Below are 18,046 nucleotides of genomic sequence, written 5' to 3' on the forward strand. Positions count from 1 at the left end.
TCATCTGATCTTTGACATGTATTCCACTACTTTATGATAATATGTTTAGTATGTATATGTATACGTATATGAGGATAAATTTCCACTACGTTATGATAATATGTTTAGTATGTATCTGTATCTGTATCTATATCTGTATATGTCTATGAGGATAAATTTCCACTACCTTATGATAATATGTTTAATATGTATATGTATATGTATATGAAGATAAATTTCCACTACGTTATGATAATATGTTTAGTATGTATTTGTATCTGTATCTGTATATGTCTATGAGGATAAATTTCCACTACCTTATGATAATATGTTTAGTATGTATATGTATATGTATATGAAGATAAATTTCCACTACTTTATGATAATATGTTTTAGTATGTATATGTATATGTATATGAAGATAAATAGTTTTGCAAACTATTAATATCTAGAATATCTAAAATGTATATTAATTATTATTCCCTCACTGAGTTGGTTGAACTCACCCCTCATTCTTAATATTATTTCAGGTTCTTAGTTTCTGATAGCAGGTGAACCTTGTTGAGTGTTCCTGCTTCTTCAGTTTTGGGTCGGTATGCCTTGCTTATCTTTCAAGGCTGTTTGATTCGATGTCTTAGGCGCTCCACTATTACCTTGTTTTAATTAAGTTTGGATTTTTTGACAATGTAATGAGTGTTATGGATTATTGTTTTTGTTTTAATTACTGATGAGGAGTTTTAAACTATCTTTTGGTTTCATCAGTTTTGAAAAATATAATATTTCTGAAGATTATGAAATGCTGCGTATTTTTGAATAAATTATTCTTTTGATATGTCTGTTTTGAGGCTTAGCGCGGGAGGGGTGTCCTTCCGCCACCGCTCCTGCGTTGCCGGTCACGGACCCGGGATTCGGGTCGTGACAAAGGTGGTATCAGAGCTCGGTTTTATTAAAATCTCATAAAAAAAAAATTTGTTGTTAAAACCCTGTACCCTGGTTTTGCTAAAACCTTGTAATCTGGTTTGTTAAAACCCCCGTAATATGTGGAGCTTAGGATCCTTCTCGTCTAGTTGTGATTCCTCTTTGTCTTTTTGTTTTGAACTTTTTTTTATTGTTGTGTTGATATACATGTGAGGAAATATACATGTATGTAAATATTTGATATAAATATATCATTGAATATACTATATATAATATATGTGTTTTTCATACATGTGATAATATTTGATATAAGTATATTCTTGGATATAATATATGTGGTATATGTGTTTTGCATACGTGTGAGAAAATACTTGTGTGTGTGAAAATATTTGATATAAATATATATTTGAAAGTATTTGTATAATATATGTATTTGAGTAATAATATTTCTTGGAAATACTTAAGCATAAGTATTTGGTATACGTATATTTTTGGAAGTATTTGTATAATATACGCATATGAGTATGAAATATATCTTGTAAGTATTTATGAAATATGTGTATCTGGATATGTTTGTGTGATATGGAGTGAGTAATTATTATAAGTATTATTTAAAAGTACTTTGAATTATTAGAAGAATAATATTATATCTAAAATAAAAATGATTCATTTATATATCTGATTTGTCATTTTATGACTTTGAAATATGAATCTGATATGAAATTTTCAGTGATTTTGATATATAAATCTGATATGAATTTTTCGAGTTAAACAAGTTAGAATACCAACACTAACTTGTGTGAAAGGTTACAAATAAATCTAAATACTCTATCTATGTCTGATTTTCTGACTTGTAGCGCTTTAAAAGTATGTATATGAACAAATAATGTTAATGAGTGTATATTGGATGTAAGTATGTGCTTTGAGTATTTGAACAACTTATAGTATTTTGTATTCTGAAAAAAAAAAAAATGTCTAATAGTCTTTTTCTATGATATATATATGGCTGGAAATATTCTATGAAATATATATGTTTGATAATATTTTTCCAAGTGTATTTATTTTGATTACTCTTTGAGTCGTAGAAGCTCATCTCTTTTCACAATATTTATTTTGAATGTAAGAGAAAGTTGAAATATGATTAATCAGTTATGGATGATGAGACAGTTATTGGAGAATTTCTTATTAAGGTTGTTATTATAGTCTTTTGATTATGATCTATATGGTGATTAATATGGTTATCTTGAATTGGGTATATTGATGGTATGAATATTATATGTACAATCTAGTACAGACTTGAAATATTGGATTACGATATTTGATTAATAAAATTTATTTTTGAAGTTTTCCTTTCGGGTTATGTATGATATGTATGTAAGGGGTTTACATGGTTATCATGGTCTATGGTGATCCTCTCGATTATATGTCAATTGTGTCGGTACGGCTTTGGGGTATGACACCCATCTTCACTCGTCTCAACCTTAAGATTGGAAAAAAAAAAAATTCTTCTTCAAAGCTTATGTTTCTTTTCTTTCTGTTATTTTGTTACTTCTGGTAGATATTCTTTATCTTTTACTCTCTTTTTTCGCATCATTGAGGTTGTAGTGTTGAATCTTCATCTAGTGTTCTGCCTTCTTCCATATCAAATTCATTTGAATAGTTCTTCTGCATATCTGTATTGCATTTAACTTCTGAACCATAAGTATGATTTCAGCTATATCAATTATTTTCTTACTCCGATTCTTTTCTGCCACCAAATCAGTTATCTCTACCTCTAGATGATTTTCCTTGACGTCAGTTCCTTCTGATGCAATGAAGTCTTTGTGGCCATGAACTTTTAAAATAGATTCAAAAGCCTCTTTGCTTGTTTCATATTCTGGATTCTGGAATCTGTAATTTTAAGGCATTATATGAGCTTTTGCTTTCTTTTACTTGGACTTTATTTATACTATCCTTTTGTATGCTTGTATTGAGTTCAACCTCAAATCCTGAGTTTTCAAGCTCATTGGTTTCATCCTTATGAAAACATGTATCTCCTGTTATCTTTGGTGGAGATCGATTTTATGGATCGGCTGGTATTTTCACTTACACACAATCTTTAATATTCTTAATAATCATTTCAGACTCGCAATCCAAAGAAATGTCATTGTCAATGTCTAATTTTGCTCTTCTAAATTCTTTTCTGTGACAATTTGACTTGAAGTACTCTCATCTTATTTTAGTGCTTCAAACTTTGAGAATTAGTCATGGATACAAATTTTGAATCATCCTCGATTTGTTCTTTGGTTTCATCAGGAGTTCCACATTCTTCTTATAGTACCTCATTTGGACTTTGATTTTGTATATCTTTATTATTAAAGCTTCAATTGAGAGATGTCATATTCCCTACGATCATCTTCTTGCAAGGATATGTCTTTTGTTTTTCTCAAATAATCTTCAGATACTCCACATTCTTATTTTCTACATTTCTATTAGTTGTTGTTGAAATTCCTTGCTCTTTTTTTTTTATATGACTTCTGGAGAATTCTAGTCAATACCAACTTCATTTACTGCTACTTCAGCACCTAGAAATTCAACTATTTCTGAGGATTTCTCATTTTTCTCTTTTAATCTTGCTTATGATTAGCTCTTCAATACCATGATTTTTGGATTCATAAATTACATCTGAAGCCTTTTTATTTTTATGGCATCATCTGCATCTATGTTTTCTTTAGCCACTTGCTCCCTCGTTATGTTTTCACAATCATTAATTGAAATTTGAGATGTCAAGTTTAAGTAGGGTATCTTAAGTCCCATGTTATCTTTGAATATTTTTTTTGTTGTTCTTCTTTGTTTTTGAACATGTTTTCGCTTCAATTTCAAGAGAAGCATTATCATTTGAGGTAATATGAGAAACCCTATAACAACTTTTCATCCAGCTAAGCTTCTTCCAAGTTGATTTTTGAAGAGATATGATTTGGGATAAGTTGTTTGAGAAAATTTGATTCAAGAGAAATTGAAGGGTATGTTGTTTGATTTTGAGGGATATGAATTAAGAAAAGTTATGCATGAGATATTTTTTATTCAGTGGATATATCAGAGTGCGCAACGAAAGCATGGTGCTATTTATTGATTTTTGAAGTGGACTCTAAATGATAGTTTAAGAAACACAATTTTAGAGATAAGTTTTAAATAATTTATTTGATCATGATGGTAACACTTTGGTTCTTAAATTTTAAGTTTCGAGGACGAAACTTTTATAAGGTGGGGAGATTGTGATGTTTTGAAATAAGATGAGTAGGTAAAAGGCAATAAAGCCCTTGAAGGCTAAAAAATGAGTATAAATGAATAAGGGGTATTATAGTAATTGAACAAAGAGTTGATAAATATAAATAGAAAAGAAAATAGAAGAGGAGAGCTGTGTTTTAAGTGTGAAAAACTGACGGGAGAAGAGAAGAAAAAGGGAAGAAGAAGAAGAGAAAAGAGGGAAAGATAAGGAAATGAGAAGATAATTGGAGGAAATAAGTTTAAAGGTAAGATTATGTATAAATTTGTGTTCTTTACGCCTTAATTTCTGTTTTGATAAATGTTAGGGTTTTGAATATTGTGTTTGGAGTTTGATTGATGAATTAATTGAAAGGTTATGGGTTGATTGTTGTGGGTAATTGGTTAATTAGTTGATTGTGAGAGATTGGAGGTAAAGATGATGATTTTGAGTTATGATTTTATTTGAATGGTGAAATTATGTTAGAAATCAGGTGATGACAGTAGGTAATCTGTGAAATTCTGGGTTTGAGGTTGCAGATGACGAAAATTCAATTTGGTCCCTCAATTTGTGAAATTACAGTTTGGTCCCTAAACTTTGGGAAAATTATAATTTGACCCTTAACTGTATTTTGAGACTCTGGACAGTGTTATTATGAGGTTAAGGATGATGAATCTCAGTTTGATAATTGATTTGGAATATTTTCAGTTTGGTCCCCCAAATTATGAAAATTACAGTTTAGTCCCCAAACTTTGGAAATATTACAGATTGGTTCCTGGGGCATAAATTGAGGTTCTGAACAGAACTGAGGATGATTTAAGGGCAAAATTCCAGTATAATTAGGAATATATGATATTTTCAGTTTGGTCCTCCAATTTGACAAATTACGATTTGACCCCTAAAATTTTGATAAAATCACAGTTTGGCTCTTGGGGCATAATTCGAGATTCTGGACAAAGATAAGGATGAATTATGGATAAATTTCAGTATGGTTATGTATTTACAGTTTGGTCTAGTTTTGATAAAATTACGTTTTGATCCCTGTTTTGGATAATTGTTGTTTTAGTCCCTAAACCTAGGAGACTAAACCTGGTTTTCATTTATGCATTGGAATCTTTTATTTGTGTTTCTTTGAGTTGCTTTTAAGTATATTTCATATATTTATTGTAGGTTCTCCTAACGATCCTCAATAGATTTTTCGGGTCTTTCATCTGACATTCCTTTTAGTTCTATATTTTCCGGGTGAGTGGGATAATCTTTAATATGCATATATGATAAGTAAATATGTATGTTGATTATACAATGAGTACAACTAGTTAATTTCTTGAATATTTATATATGTTGCTTATTTTCCGAGTACTCATTTATTCTGGAATTTGCATTCGCAATCTGTCGAACTAGATTCTATTTGATATGATATACGTTTCTCTGATGATTCTGTAAATATCTATTATGCCTTGATATCGGACTTGTCAGTAACTCCATGCTAACGGAGAGTAGTTAGCCTATGTGCACATAGTATTCTGTATACCTAGCTGGTGAGAGAGGCATCAGCCTGTGGCGACTGATCATCCCACAGTGGTCACCTTCGGGTGTCATCTGGTCTGGTCACCTTCGGGTGTCATCTGGTCACCTTCGGGTGTCATCTGATCTTTGACATGTATTCCACTACTTTATGATAATATGTTTAGTATGTATATGTATACGTATATGAGGATAAATTTCCACTACGTTATGATAATATGTTTAGTATGTATCTGTATCTGTATCTATATCTGTATATGTCTATGAGGATAAATTTCCACTACCTTATGATAATATGTTTAATATGTATATGTATATGTATATGAAGATAAATTTCCACTACGTTATGATAATATGTTTAGTATGTATTTGTATCTGTATCTGTATATGTCTATGAGGATAAATTTCCACTACCTTATGATAATATGTTTAGTATGTATATGTATATGTATATGAAGATAAATTTCCACTACTTTATGATAATATGTTTTAGTATGTATATGTATATGTATATGAAGATAAATAGTTTTGCAAACTATTAATATCTAGAATATCTAAAATGTATATTAATTATTATTCCCTCACTGAGTTGGTTGAACTCACCCCTCATTCTTAATATTATTTCAGGTTCTTAGTTTCTGATAGCAGGTGAACCTTGTTGAGTGTTCCTGCTTCTTCAGTTTTGGGTCGGTATGCCTTGCTTATCTTTCAAGGCTGTTTGATTCGATGTCTTAGGCGCTCCACTATTACCTTGTTTTAATTAAGTTTGGATTTTTTGACAATGTAATGAGTGTTATGGATTATTGTTTTTGTTTTAATTACTGATGAGGAGTTTTAAACTATTTTTTTGGTTTCATCAGTTTTGAAAAATATAATATTTCTGAAGATTATGAAATGCTGCGTATTTTTGAATAAATTATTCTTTTGATATGTCTGTTTTGAGGCTTAGCGCGGGAGGGGTGTCCTTCCGCCACCGCTCCTGCGTTGCCGGTCACGGACCCGGGATTCGGGTCGTGACACTATGTAAAGGGTTTTATTATTATTATTATTATTATTATTATTATTGATAACCAAAGTACTTGGAATTTTATTTATTTTTGTTAATTGCAAGGATAAACCCATGCAAATTATTTGAGAAGGATTCCGACCATGCTCAGTATGGTCCGGAAGTACTCATGCTCAAACATTTCATGCTATATGTTGGAGAAGAGGAACATACTTTTTAGTGATGGAGCTAATTAAGACTCCAAATTTTCAATTTTTTTTTAAATAGTTTCAGCCTTAGAAGGTGATGCCATCCTCCTCCTCCTCCTCCTTATTATTATTATTATTATTATTAAAACTAGAGATTAATGATATATAACGAAAACATTTTGTAGTGACATGACAAATGATTTGTGTCAATCCTTTATTCATTAAGAGGTAATTAACTTTACAGATCATGTCCTAGTATCTTCATTTTTTATTCTGGGTGTTTTTTTTTTCCTGAATTCATTGCTCCTTCAAGGGTAGAAATAATTAAATTGGTAAGTCATGCTATTTTACTTGATTTACGGAGTTGATATAATAACTAAGGAGATCGATGCACCCAGCTCGTTTTAGCTATCAAAGATCAAAACTAATTAGATCAAGTTATATATATATATATATACAGAAAGTAAAATTCTTTTAAATCTCTTAGTTCCATATATATATATATATATATATATATATATATATATGGGTCTTTTAATATTGAATTGTAAAGATGGATTTAGTTCTGGGACACAAAGGTTGCTCAAAAAATACACTTAACTACGAAATCAATTAAAAAAATTAGTTTTACTTAACATTTTTGGTCTAATAAACCGGTTATGGTTGCACTATCAATAATAATAGTATAAAGTTTAATTCTAGTTCTCATTATTTTTCAGATTTTCTTTTCTAATAAAAAAAACATGTTCATTTGTTGACGATGTACATGAATTTTTCCACACGCAAAAAAAAAAACATTAAAATTATATAGTCTTTCTTAAAAAAAATTAAAATCATAATTCATCTTATTATTTTTGTATTTGTGATAATCTAATTGTAAAATATTAATTTTACTTCATTCAAATTAAAAACTTATCATGAAAAATTTATATAATTAACTAAAGAGAAAATATTTATATTAGATTTATTATAAAAAAACAAATTTATAACACTAACTAGGGCTTTTTTTGTCCTTTCTAACACACTTTTGCCAAAAGTTTTGGTAAAATAATACATGCTAAAAAAGTATTTGAAAAATTTTTTTTTAACAAAAATATGATTGAGAATAAGAACTTTAATAAAGATATAATTGAGAATAGCACCTTTGATTAAAAAAAATTTAATCTATAAAATAACTTTAATTCTAACCCCAAATACAAATTTTAAATCTGAAAAACAAACCCCAAAACTAACACTAATCACTAACCTTAAAAACAAACACTAATTAATAACTCTAAAATAAAACCCTGAATAAATATAATAAAATATTTTTAGCCATTTTTTTATTTTTTTTATTTGTTTAGGATTTACTATAAACCCAATAATGAAGCTAGGATAAAATTCAATACAAAAAACTTGTACTGTATAATGAAATTGAAAAAAAAATCATAAAATCATAAAAATAAAAAAAATCAAAAGATTTGATTATATGTAGTTAGGGTTTGTTTTTAGAGTTATTGATTAATGTTTGTTTTTAAGGTTAGTGTTTAGTGTTTGTTTTTAGAAGTAGGGTTGGGATATTGTTTAAGAATTGTATTTGGGTTAGAGTTAGTTAATTTGTTGTTTGGTTTTTATGGTCAAATTCATTATTTTTAATCGCGTCTTTATTAAAATTATTATTTTCACTTGTGTCTTTATCAAATTACTATTTCTCAAATTAGTGGGGTATTTTATTAAATGATTTTTTTGCTTGTGCTATTTTGCTAAAATTCTTGAAAAAAATTAATGTGTTAGAAAGGAAAAATACCCCACTAACTAAATGAAAAAAATATATATATTTTTTTCATTGCTAAAAAATGCTTGTATATATATAAAAAATCTGTATTGATAATGTTTTTTTTTTCATTTGAGAAACACGGAAAACTTGTAAATAAAAACCATAAATAACATTTAAAATGCGTTTTTAAAACTCATTATAAATTTAATGTAAAAACAATAATATAGAAAACGAGGATCATGATGGATTGATCATAATTAAGGAAGTAAAGAACAGCGTTTTTTCTTCTATTAATGTTTTTTGTTCTATCATTACAGAACCTGATTCATGTGAATATATACAATGAATCAAATATTTGTAATTATTGTGTAATTTGATTAATGTAACTGTGCAATTCACTATTGCCACTAGTTCAAACCCACTTTCAATGGATATATTTATGCAACAATGATTTTCACGACATCATCTGCTTTAAGTCAGAGACTCAGAGTTCGTGGTAGGACTCTAAAACCACCCATCTTACATTAATACAAAAATTCTTTTTGAAGTTAGAAGGTTAGTTTAATTAGTTATGTTTTGAATTTATTTTTTAATAATTATAAATTTAAAATTTATTTAGTGTTATTAAAAACTTATATAATTATTAATTTCAGAACTTGTGAGATTAATTAAGATAGTATAAATTAACTTGAATATTTATATTAATAATAAAAAAATCTTTTTTGAATTAAAAAAAAAAACATATCACCCGCCGTTAGATTCTAAATTAGTTGCTAATTAATTAGCCACTACAAATTCAAATTTCTCCTTCTCAATCGAGCAAACTTTTGGCTAACCCCACTGAGCATGCCTATAAATAGTTTCTCCCATTTCAGAACTCTTCTTTTAAAAGATTTCGATACTGTTTGGTATTGGTTTTTAACGGACGTGTTTAACATAAAAAAAAAAGTTGATATTTTTTGAAGTATTTTTGATAATTTAATTTATTAATATTAAAAAAAATTATATATTTTCAAATAAAAAATATTTTACCTGAATATCAAACAAACATAGAATAAAAAAAAATCACCTATTTATACTTCTCGTGCAGGAACGTACGTCGACAAAAACACACAAATTTACACTTTGTTTGATGGCAACGAAGTTCTTGGCACTAGCTTGCATACGCAAAGAGAGTTATGGGGACTTATCGCCAAGGCCAAGGTATCCTTCGATGCCCAAGTACCCGAAAGGGGTTTCGGCTCAAGAAACGAACGTGGAAGGATCAGAGGCAAAGGCAGTGTTTTGTGTTCTGGGAATGACATGCGCTGCTTGTGCTGGATCTGTTGAGAAGGCTGTCAAAAGGCTTCCTGGAATACGAGAGGCTGTTGTTGATGTCTTGAATAATAAGGCTCAAGTTCTGTTCTACCCCAGTTTTGTTAATGTAAGCTATCCTTAATTTAATTTGTTTTGGTTCTTATCTTTATCTGTGTTTTTTTTTGTTCTTTTTTTTAAATAAAAATATTCTTTTGTTGTTGCATGCGTGAAGTCAAAGCAATTGAACTTCTTTTTCTAAGTTTTAGATTAAGGAAAGTGAAAGGCATAAGGGACTTTTATAATTAGTGATTCTTTTGAATCTTATAGTATTCTCCAACTAGTTTTTTCTTAGTTAATACCATCTGTGAGTTCTTGCTTAATTAATTATGTGAATTAGAAGACAGATTTATTTAAGGTTGAGGCCATGTCATCTTAGAATGTCTGAATCCCATATCCCAACCTTCAGATTTGTAAACAATAACAAAATCGAACAAATTTTGGGTCATTTGATAGTGGAAATGAAACACAGACTACTTAGTTTGGAAAGCTCTTCCAGGGGTGGCCTCAAATTTGATATCAACAACTTTCCATATTGCATGTTACACTATTAATTTAGTGGCAATATACCACCTTCTTCTTTCAAGATAGTAGTTGTATAATGCAATTAGCATATTTACAAGCATTTTTTATTAACTAGCTAGCTTAAATGGAATACAAACATGTCTAGCGTTCCTTCTAAGTTTCAACAATCTGACATTGCATTTCACTAACCTGCACTGCTATGTCAAGTTGCCCCAACTGATAGTTTATAGCAGTAAAGCACTCCCTACCTGTCTTAAGTAATCTGATAATGACAGGAAGAAACCATTCGTGAGACTATTGAAGATGCTGGATTTGAGGCCACGTTGATTCAAGAAGAAACCAGTGATAAATCCACTCAAGTTTGCCGAATTCGTATTAATGGAATGACTTGCACTTCTTGCTCCTCTACTGTTGAACAAGCTTTGCAAGCAATTCCAGGTGTGCAAAAAGCTCAAGTAGCCTTAGCAACTGAAGAAGCAGAAGTTCATTATGACCCAAAGATCCTGGGCTGCAATCGGATCTTAGAAGCGATAAATGACACAGGATTTGAAGCTGTACTTCTTAGTACTGGTGAAGACATGGGCAAGATAGGGCTTAAAGTTGATGGTGTAAGAACACATAATTCGATGAGAATGATTGAAAATTCTCTTCAGGCACTCCCCGGTGTTCAAAGTATAGACATAGATTCTGAAGTGAACAAAATCTCCCTTTCTTACAAACCATATGTAACTGGTCCTAGAAATTTTATCAAAGTGATTGAATCAACGGGGACAGGGCGATTCAAGGCAATGATATTTCCTGAAGGAGGAGGAAGAGAAAGCCATAGAAAAGAGGAAATTAAGCAATACTACCGGTCCTTCCTGTGGAGTTTGGTTTTCACAGTTCCAGTGTTTTTAATAGCCATGATTTTTATGTATATCCCTGGAATTAAGCATGCTCTAGACACCAAATTAGTCAATATGCTATCTATAGGAGCAATCTTGAGGTGGGTTCTATCTACTCCAGTGCAGTTCATTGTAGGCCGGAGATTCTATACAGGTTCCTATAAAGCATTGAGGCATGGTTCTGCTAATATGGATGTGTTGATCGCCTTAGGAACAAATGCAGCCTACTTTTATTCAGTCTATTCGGTGTTGAGAGCTGCTTCCTCTACAGATTTTGAGTCCACAGATTTCTTTGAGACTAGCTCAATGCTTATCTCATTCATTCTTCTTGGGAAGTATCTTGAGGTTCTGGCTAAGGGAAAGACATCTGACGCCATTGCCAAGCTTATGAACTTGACACCTGGAACCGCAATATTGTTGACTTTAGATGATGAAGGAAATGTGATCAGTGAAGAAGAAATTGATAGTCGGTTGATACAAAGGAATGATGTGATTAAGATCGTACCTGGTGCAAAAGCAGCTTCTGATGGTTGTGTTATTTGGGGGCAGAGCCATGTGAATGAGAGCATGATAACAGGAGAAGCAAGGCCAGTGGCAAAGAGGAAAGGTGACACGGTGATTGGTGGGACTGTGAATGAGAATGGCGTGTTGCATATTAAGGCAACGAGGGTGGGATCGGAGAGTGCTCTTTCACAGATTGTTCGACTTGTTGAGTCAGCTCAGATGGCTAAAGCTCCTGTACAGAAGTTTGCTGATCGTATCTCCAAATACTTTGTGCCTCTTGTAAGTACATAATACAAAGTTCAAATTCATCATTAAATTCATGCCACCAGCTTTCTGTATAAGCATTATATTTGTTAATTACTTGTGAATGTTTGCAGGTTATTATTCTTTCCATTTCAACCTGGCTTGCGTGGTTTTTGGCTGGAAAGTTCCATGGATATCCAGACTCTTGGATACCAAAGTCCATGGATAGTTTTCAGCTTGCTCTCCAATTCGGCATCTCTGTTATGGTCATAGCCTGCCCTTGTGCTCTCGGATTAGCAACTCCCACCGCTGTCATGGTTGGTACTGGAGTTGGTGCATCTCAGGGCATTCTAATCAAAGGTGGCCAAGCATTAGAAAGTGCACATAAGGTCAGCAAGAAATTTCAATTTTCTATAAACAAAACCTGATAATTTTAGAGGCATTATCTTGAAGGATTCACATATTGCTTCGTGACCATATCTCCCAACCTGATTGAAAAATATGTTCGAGTTATTGAACTTTTTTTTTCCAGATCTGAGAAATACTGTAAATGAGGCCTGGGCCTCTCAGTAACTCCTTTGCTGATAAATGATTTTGCAGGTGAATTGCCTTGTCTTTGACAAGACAGGAACTCTTACGATCGGAAAGCCTGTGGTTGTTAACACAAGACTCTTGAAAAATATGGTGCTGCGAGATTTTTACGAACTCATAGCTGCTGCTGAGGTAAGCTTTCTTTTTATTAACTCATTGTTAAGATTGTCTGCTTAAAAATACAATCAAGCTCTTGTCATTCTAGTGACTACTGGAGTTTAGAGAATTTAAGCTAAACTATCTGCTTATTGTGTGATGAACATTGATGAAGTTGGTGTGTATGCATCACATCAGGTAAACAGTGAGCACCCATTGGCCAAGGCCATTGTAGAGTATGCCAAGAAATTCAGAGAAGATGAAGAGAACCCTATGTGGCCAGAAGCACAAGATTTTCAGTCAATTACAGGCCACGGAGTGAAGGCTATTGTCAGAAACAAGGAAGTGATAGTGGGAAATAAAAGCTTGATGTTGGAACACAACATCCCCATTTCAATTGATGCAGAAGAAATGCTTGCAGAAACTGAAGGGATGGCTCAAACTGGGATTTTAGTATCTATTGATAGGGAAGTGACTGGAGTTCTAGCCATATCAGATCCATTGAAACCAGGTGCTCACGAAGTCATTTCCATTCTCAAGTCCATGAAAGTTAGGAGCATCATGGTCACAGGTGATAATTCGGGAACTGCTAATTCGATTGCCAAGGAAGTTGGGATTGAAACTGTTATCGCAGAAGCCAAGCCTGAGCAGAAAGCAGAGAAAGTGAAGGAATTGCAGGTACTTATCCGAAGCTTTACTTTTCCTTTCCTCCTAGAATTTATTAGCTATGAAGATTGTTTCTGGGCTTTAATTTCTTTCTTTCACAGGCTGCAGGCCATGTAGTGGCAATGGTAGGTGATGGTATAAATGATTCACCAGCACTCGTTGCAGCAGATGTTGGTATGGCAATTGGTGCAGGCACCGATATTGCTATAGAGGCGGCTGACATAGTTCTAATGAAGAGCAACCTTGAGGATGTGATCACTGCCATAGACCTCTCCCGGAAAACCTTTTCCCGAATTCGCTTGAACTACATTTGGGCTTTGGGGTATAACCTCCTGGGCATCCCAATAGCTGGTGGGGTCCTTTTTCCGGGCACTGGATTTCGTTTACCACCCTGGATTGCTGGAGCTGCAATGGCAGCCTCTTCCGTCAGTGTTGTTGTGTGCTCACTCCTGTTGAAGAATTATAGAAGGCCCAAGATGCTGGAACATCTAGATATTGGTGGAATAAAGATTGAGTGATCACTCACAATGGTTTTGATTCAGTTTTATGTAAAAATGTACCGGGGTGGAATTTGCCTTGCGATAAGCTCAAGCATGTCTTCCCTGAGCAGTGTAGATAGTCTGTATAAATTGTTGCTGGTTGTTAGGTGTTCTATATATAAATATTTTGCTAGTGGTGTTATGCGTTTTCGACGCTTCTTGAATGTCTATGCAAGTATTAAGTATTAAATGAAGGCATTTAGGAAGGTCAGCAAGAAAGAAAGCTTTTCTGATGCATGAAATAAATCATCGGTTTGCTTTGGTCTTTTCCTTTTAATGATAATCATCCCAGCAAGACTAATGTAAATCTGAAAAGTTCTTTCACAGTTTTGCAGATGAAAATACAGGTGCCATTGATTGATAACAAATGGTTGTAACCAAAAGTCAGACGAAATACTAAAAGCTGTGGCAAGTCCATTATGTGTTGCACTGCAATTGTTGGGTTCGGCAGCAAGTGATCAGAAATGTTGATAGTCGTTTGGGGCAAGCGAAAAGTCCTTTCTGACGCATTATAAGTCATTCTGTGCTGGTCTCATTCAAACTCTTTGTTGTTTGTCTGTAATGTAATCTGTATAGATTAGGGCTGATTTGGATTCCATTACAAACTGTGTTTTTTAAAAATCTAAATTTTTTTATTTAAAATTAATTTTTTTATGCTATTGTATAGTTATGTGTCAAAAATAATTTTTATAAAAAAATATTATTTTAATATATTTTCAAACAAAAAATATTTTGAAAACAATCTTAAAACAAGCTCAAATATCCTCTTAATATGTTTGGGAACGCGTGCAAACCGTGTTCCCAAAAAATTTAACTTTTTTTTCTAAAATTTAATGTGTTTTGTACGTTTTGGATTATTTTGATGTGCTAATATCAAAAATAATTTAAAAAATAAATAAAAAAAATCATTAGCATGCATTTCAACACAAAAATTTATTTAAAAAACAATCACTACTACACCGCCAAGCAACCTCTTATAATATAATACAGGGTATTGATAAATTGTCATTCATATCTTTTCTTATTCTGAACAGTAAACGTTTTTAATCAGCAACAGATAATAGAAACATGGACAAGGGGGCGTCCACTTGTTTTCTGTGAAAATCTTGAATATAAAATCAAACTTGGATATCGTTTTCCTAGCCACTTAGCACTAAATGAAAACGTTGTAGGATATTGCTCAGCATCCATTTCTATATGAACAAAGGGAGAAAGTCCAGACTGTAAACCAAACTTTCCTTCTTTAATTTTCATACAAAACATGAGGATGGAAAGGCTTCAAACCTACCTTTTTCCAGATCAAGAAACTAAATTGGTCTTGCTAGGTATTGACTTGGCGCAAGAGCCAAATCCAGTTACGGTACTATCACCACCAGACCATGGTGGCCTGCTTTGCCCCTTTCAAGAGTTGCTATTTCTTTAGAAGTAGCTTGGATAGGCAACAAAATTTGTTAAAACCACCAAGGTTTGCAGCCAAGTGTTTAGTTCTACTTTGTTCTGCGTAGAGGAGTGAAATAGAATTTAGCCTAAGAATTGTTTCTGTGTTCTTAACAGAATTGTTTCTCATGGAGTTATGGGGTTTCCATTGTCTGTATTCAACTCTTCAAATCATACAAGAAAGAAAACAGCAAGAGCAATTCTAGTACAACTTAGACAATGGTGGACCCTGAAAATTGAATTTTCTCAAGAATCATTGCTGAATTCTTTCCTTTTCTTCCTTTTTAAATCAAACAAGATCATCACCTCCACTCACCCTTGGATTCTGAATCACAAGCCATTTAAGAAGTCCCTTTCCCTATAGCCACTACCTCTCACTAAGAGTCCTCCAGCTTTGAGACTTTGTTATAAAGGAAACCAAAATATATACAATGCGGTGAAGGCAATAATGATGTCTCGCTGAGAAGTTGCTCAAAGTTTCATCAACTTCATGCTCTGTGCTGCAAAAGCTTAACTGCCAAAACTACAAGCTCCACAAGTAAAAAAGATACCCACCTTTTCCAACATTTTTATGTCTGCCAAGTTCTTGACATTAACTTGCTTACGCAGGGAGAATTACGGGAACTTGTTACCGAGGCCTCACTAAACATCCATGCCAAAGTACCCGAAAGGCGTGGAAGGGGACATAGGTGAAGGCAATGTTCTCGGTCACAGGAATGACATGTTCTGCTTGCGCTGGTTCAGTTGAGAAGGCTATCAAAAGGCTTCCCGGCGTGCTTGAGGCCATTGTTGATGTCTTCAACAATAGGACTCAAGTCATGTTCTTCCCCAGTTTTACTAATATACGTGTTCAACAACTGTTGGATAAAGTATTTGAAGACAAATATGTAAGGACTATGGACACCACTTATCTCCACATTGGTATGATATTGTCCACTTTGGGCCTAAGCCCTCATGGATTTGCTCTTGGGCTATACCCAAAAGGCCTCATACCAATGGAGATATTTATCCATCCTTATATACCCATGATCCTCCCCATTTCTAGCCAATGTGGGACTTTGGTCGTATACCCAACAATCCTTCCCTCGAACAAAGGACCACCGAGCCTCCCCTCAAACCGATCATTCATCCGTCCACTCTCAACCAACCAGGATTCTTCATTCTCTACTTCACCGTGTTGGGTTCAGGACACGTCCATAAAGCATCCGGAGAGCACTACCTGACTTGAGAGTTTGCTCTTTCTAGGTCAACTCCTCTTCACCGTGTTGGGATCAGGAGACGTCCGTGAAGGGAGCACACCACCTATCCAATAGAGCTGATCCATGAATTACATCGTGATTGGGGGCCCACCACCTTCTGTTCGGCATTCCGAGGATTCATCCATCATGGCTAACTCCGGGGCCTGGCTCTGATACCACTGTTAGGATACTAGCATGCAAACCCGACAAGATAAAAGGCAAGAGATAGGATAAAATGAGAAATGAGACACACAAGAATTTACGTGGTTCACCCAATTTGGCTACGTCCACGGGCAAGTATAGAAGGATTTTACTAAGTAATGTGGGAATTACAACCTCTCTCTTATAATAGGAGAACAACTAAGAATCTCTCTATTACTAGGAGAAAACACCTCACTTACTCTCTCACAAATACCTCACAACTTTGTGGGATTACTCTCTCTTCACTCTCCTCTTCTTCTTCTCTAACTTGGTGTGCAAAATAAGCTTGAAGGCATTGCCTATTTATAGGCAAGAGTGAGGGGACAAATGCCATAAATCATGGCACCAATTATGCCACAAATTATGCCATAAATCATGGCACCTAATTATGCCAACAACTCCACTAATATTTGTCTTCCACCAATTAATTAAGTGGTGGCTTCACATTCTCCCACTTGAAGACTTTGATGATTTAATCAAGTCTTCACACTTGATCATCTGTGTTTCTTCTATCCTTTCTATACTTGTCATCTTCATGCTGCTTACGTTTCTGCTAGGCCAGAAGAGGATCTACACCATATATACTTATCAGTGTTGACTGGTTTAGTCAAAGCATCTGCTGGGTTTTCCTTTGTGTGAATCTTTTGAAAGTCCACACTTCCATCTTCCACCACTTCGCGAACAAAGTGATATTGAACATCTATGTGTTTTGTTCTTGAATGAAACGCTGGATTCCTTGCAATATGCAAGGCACTCTGACTATCACAATACAAAGGAATCTTCTCTTGTTTGTGCCCGAGCTCCTCCATAAGTTTCTTCATCCATATTGCTTCTTTACAAGCTTGTGTAGCTGCCATGTACTCAGCTTCTGTTGTGGACAATGCTACAACAGTTTGAAGTTTAGAGATCCAGCTCACAGCTCCTCCTGCAATTATGAACACATAGCCTGTAGTGGATTTTCTTTTCTCAAGGTCACCAGCAAAATCTGAGTCAACATAACCTCTGACAGTAAATTCTGATCCTCCATAACATAATGCAACATCTGAGGTACCCTTGATGTATCTCAAGATCCTCTTAATAGTATTCCAATGCTCTCTACCAGGATTTGCCATGTATCGACTAGCTGCTCCCACTGCTTGTGCAATGTCTGGTCT

General features: G+C 33.5%; 1 protein-coding gene and 1 long non-coding RNA gene across 3 annotated transcripts in view; both read left to right on the forward strand.

Annotated features, from left to right (window-relative positions):
* Positions 1-6,581, forward strand: part of LOC133695150 (uncharacterized) — a 73,089-nt gene extending 66,508 nt beyond the window's left edge. For both annotated transcript variants that reach the window (XR_009842383.1, XR_009842382.1), the window contains exons 3-5: positions 510-4,409; positions 5,312-5,383; positions 6,293-6,581. This is a non-coding gene — a long non-coding RNA (uncharacterized LOC133695150). The remainder of the gene's footprint in view (positions 1-509; positions 4,410-5,311; positions 5,384-6,292) is intronic.
* Positions 6,582-9,698: 3,117 nt separating this feature from the next.
* On the forward strand, positions 9,699-14,210 carry LOC133701738 (probable copper-transporting ATPase HMA5). The gene is made up of 6 exons (XM_062125799.1): positions 9,699-10,038; positions 10,769-12,160; positions 12,259-12,513; positions 12,725-12,847; positions 13,010-13,489; positions 13,579-14,210. Exons 1-6 carry the CDS (start codon positions 9,748-9,750, stop codon positions 13,993-13,995), a joined length of 2,958 nt encoding a protein of 985 aa, XP_061981783.1. The 5' UTR covers positions 9,699-9,747; the 3' UTR covers positions 13,996-14,210.
* Positions 14,211-18,046: the final 3,836 nt, after the last annotated feature.

This window comes from Populus nigra, chromosome 1, assembly GCF_951802175.1.
Source record: "Populus nigra chromosome 1, ddPopNigr1.1, whole genome shotgun sequence".
Lineage (NCBI taxonomy): Eukaryota > Viridiplantae > Streptophyta > Magnoliopsida > Malpighiales > Salicaceae > Populus > Populus nigra.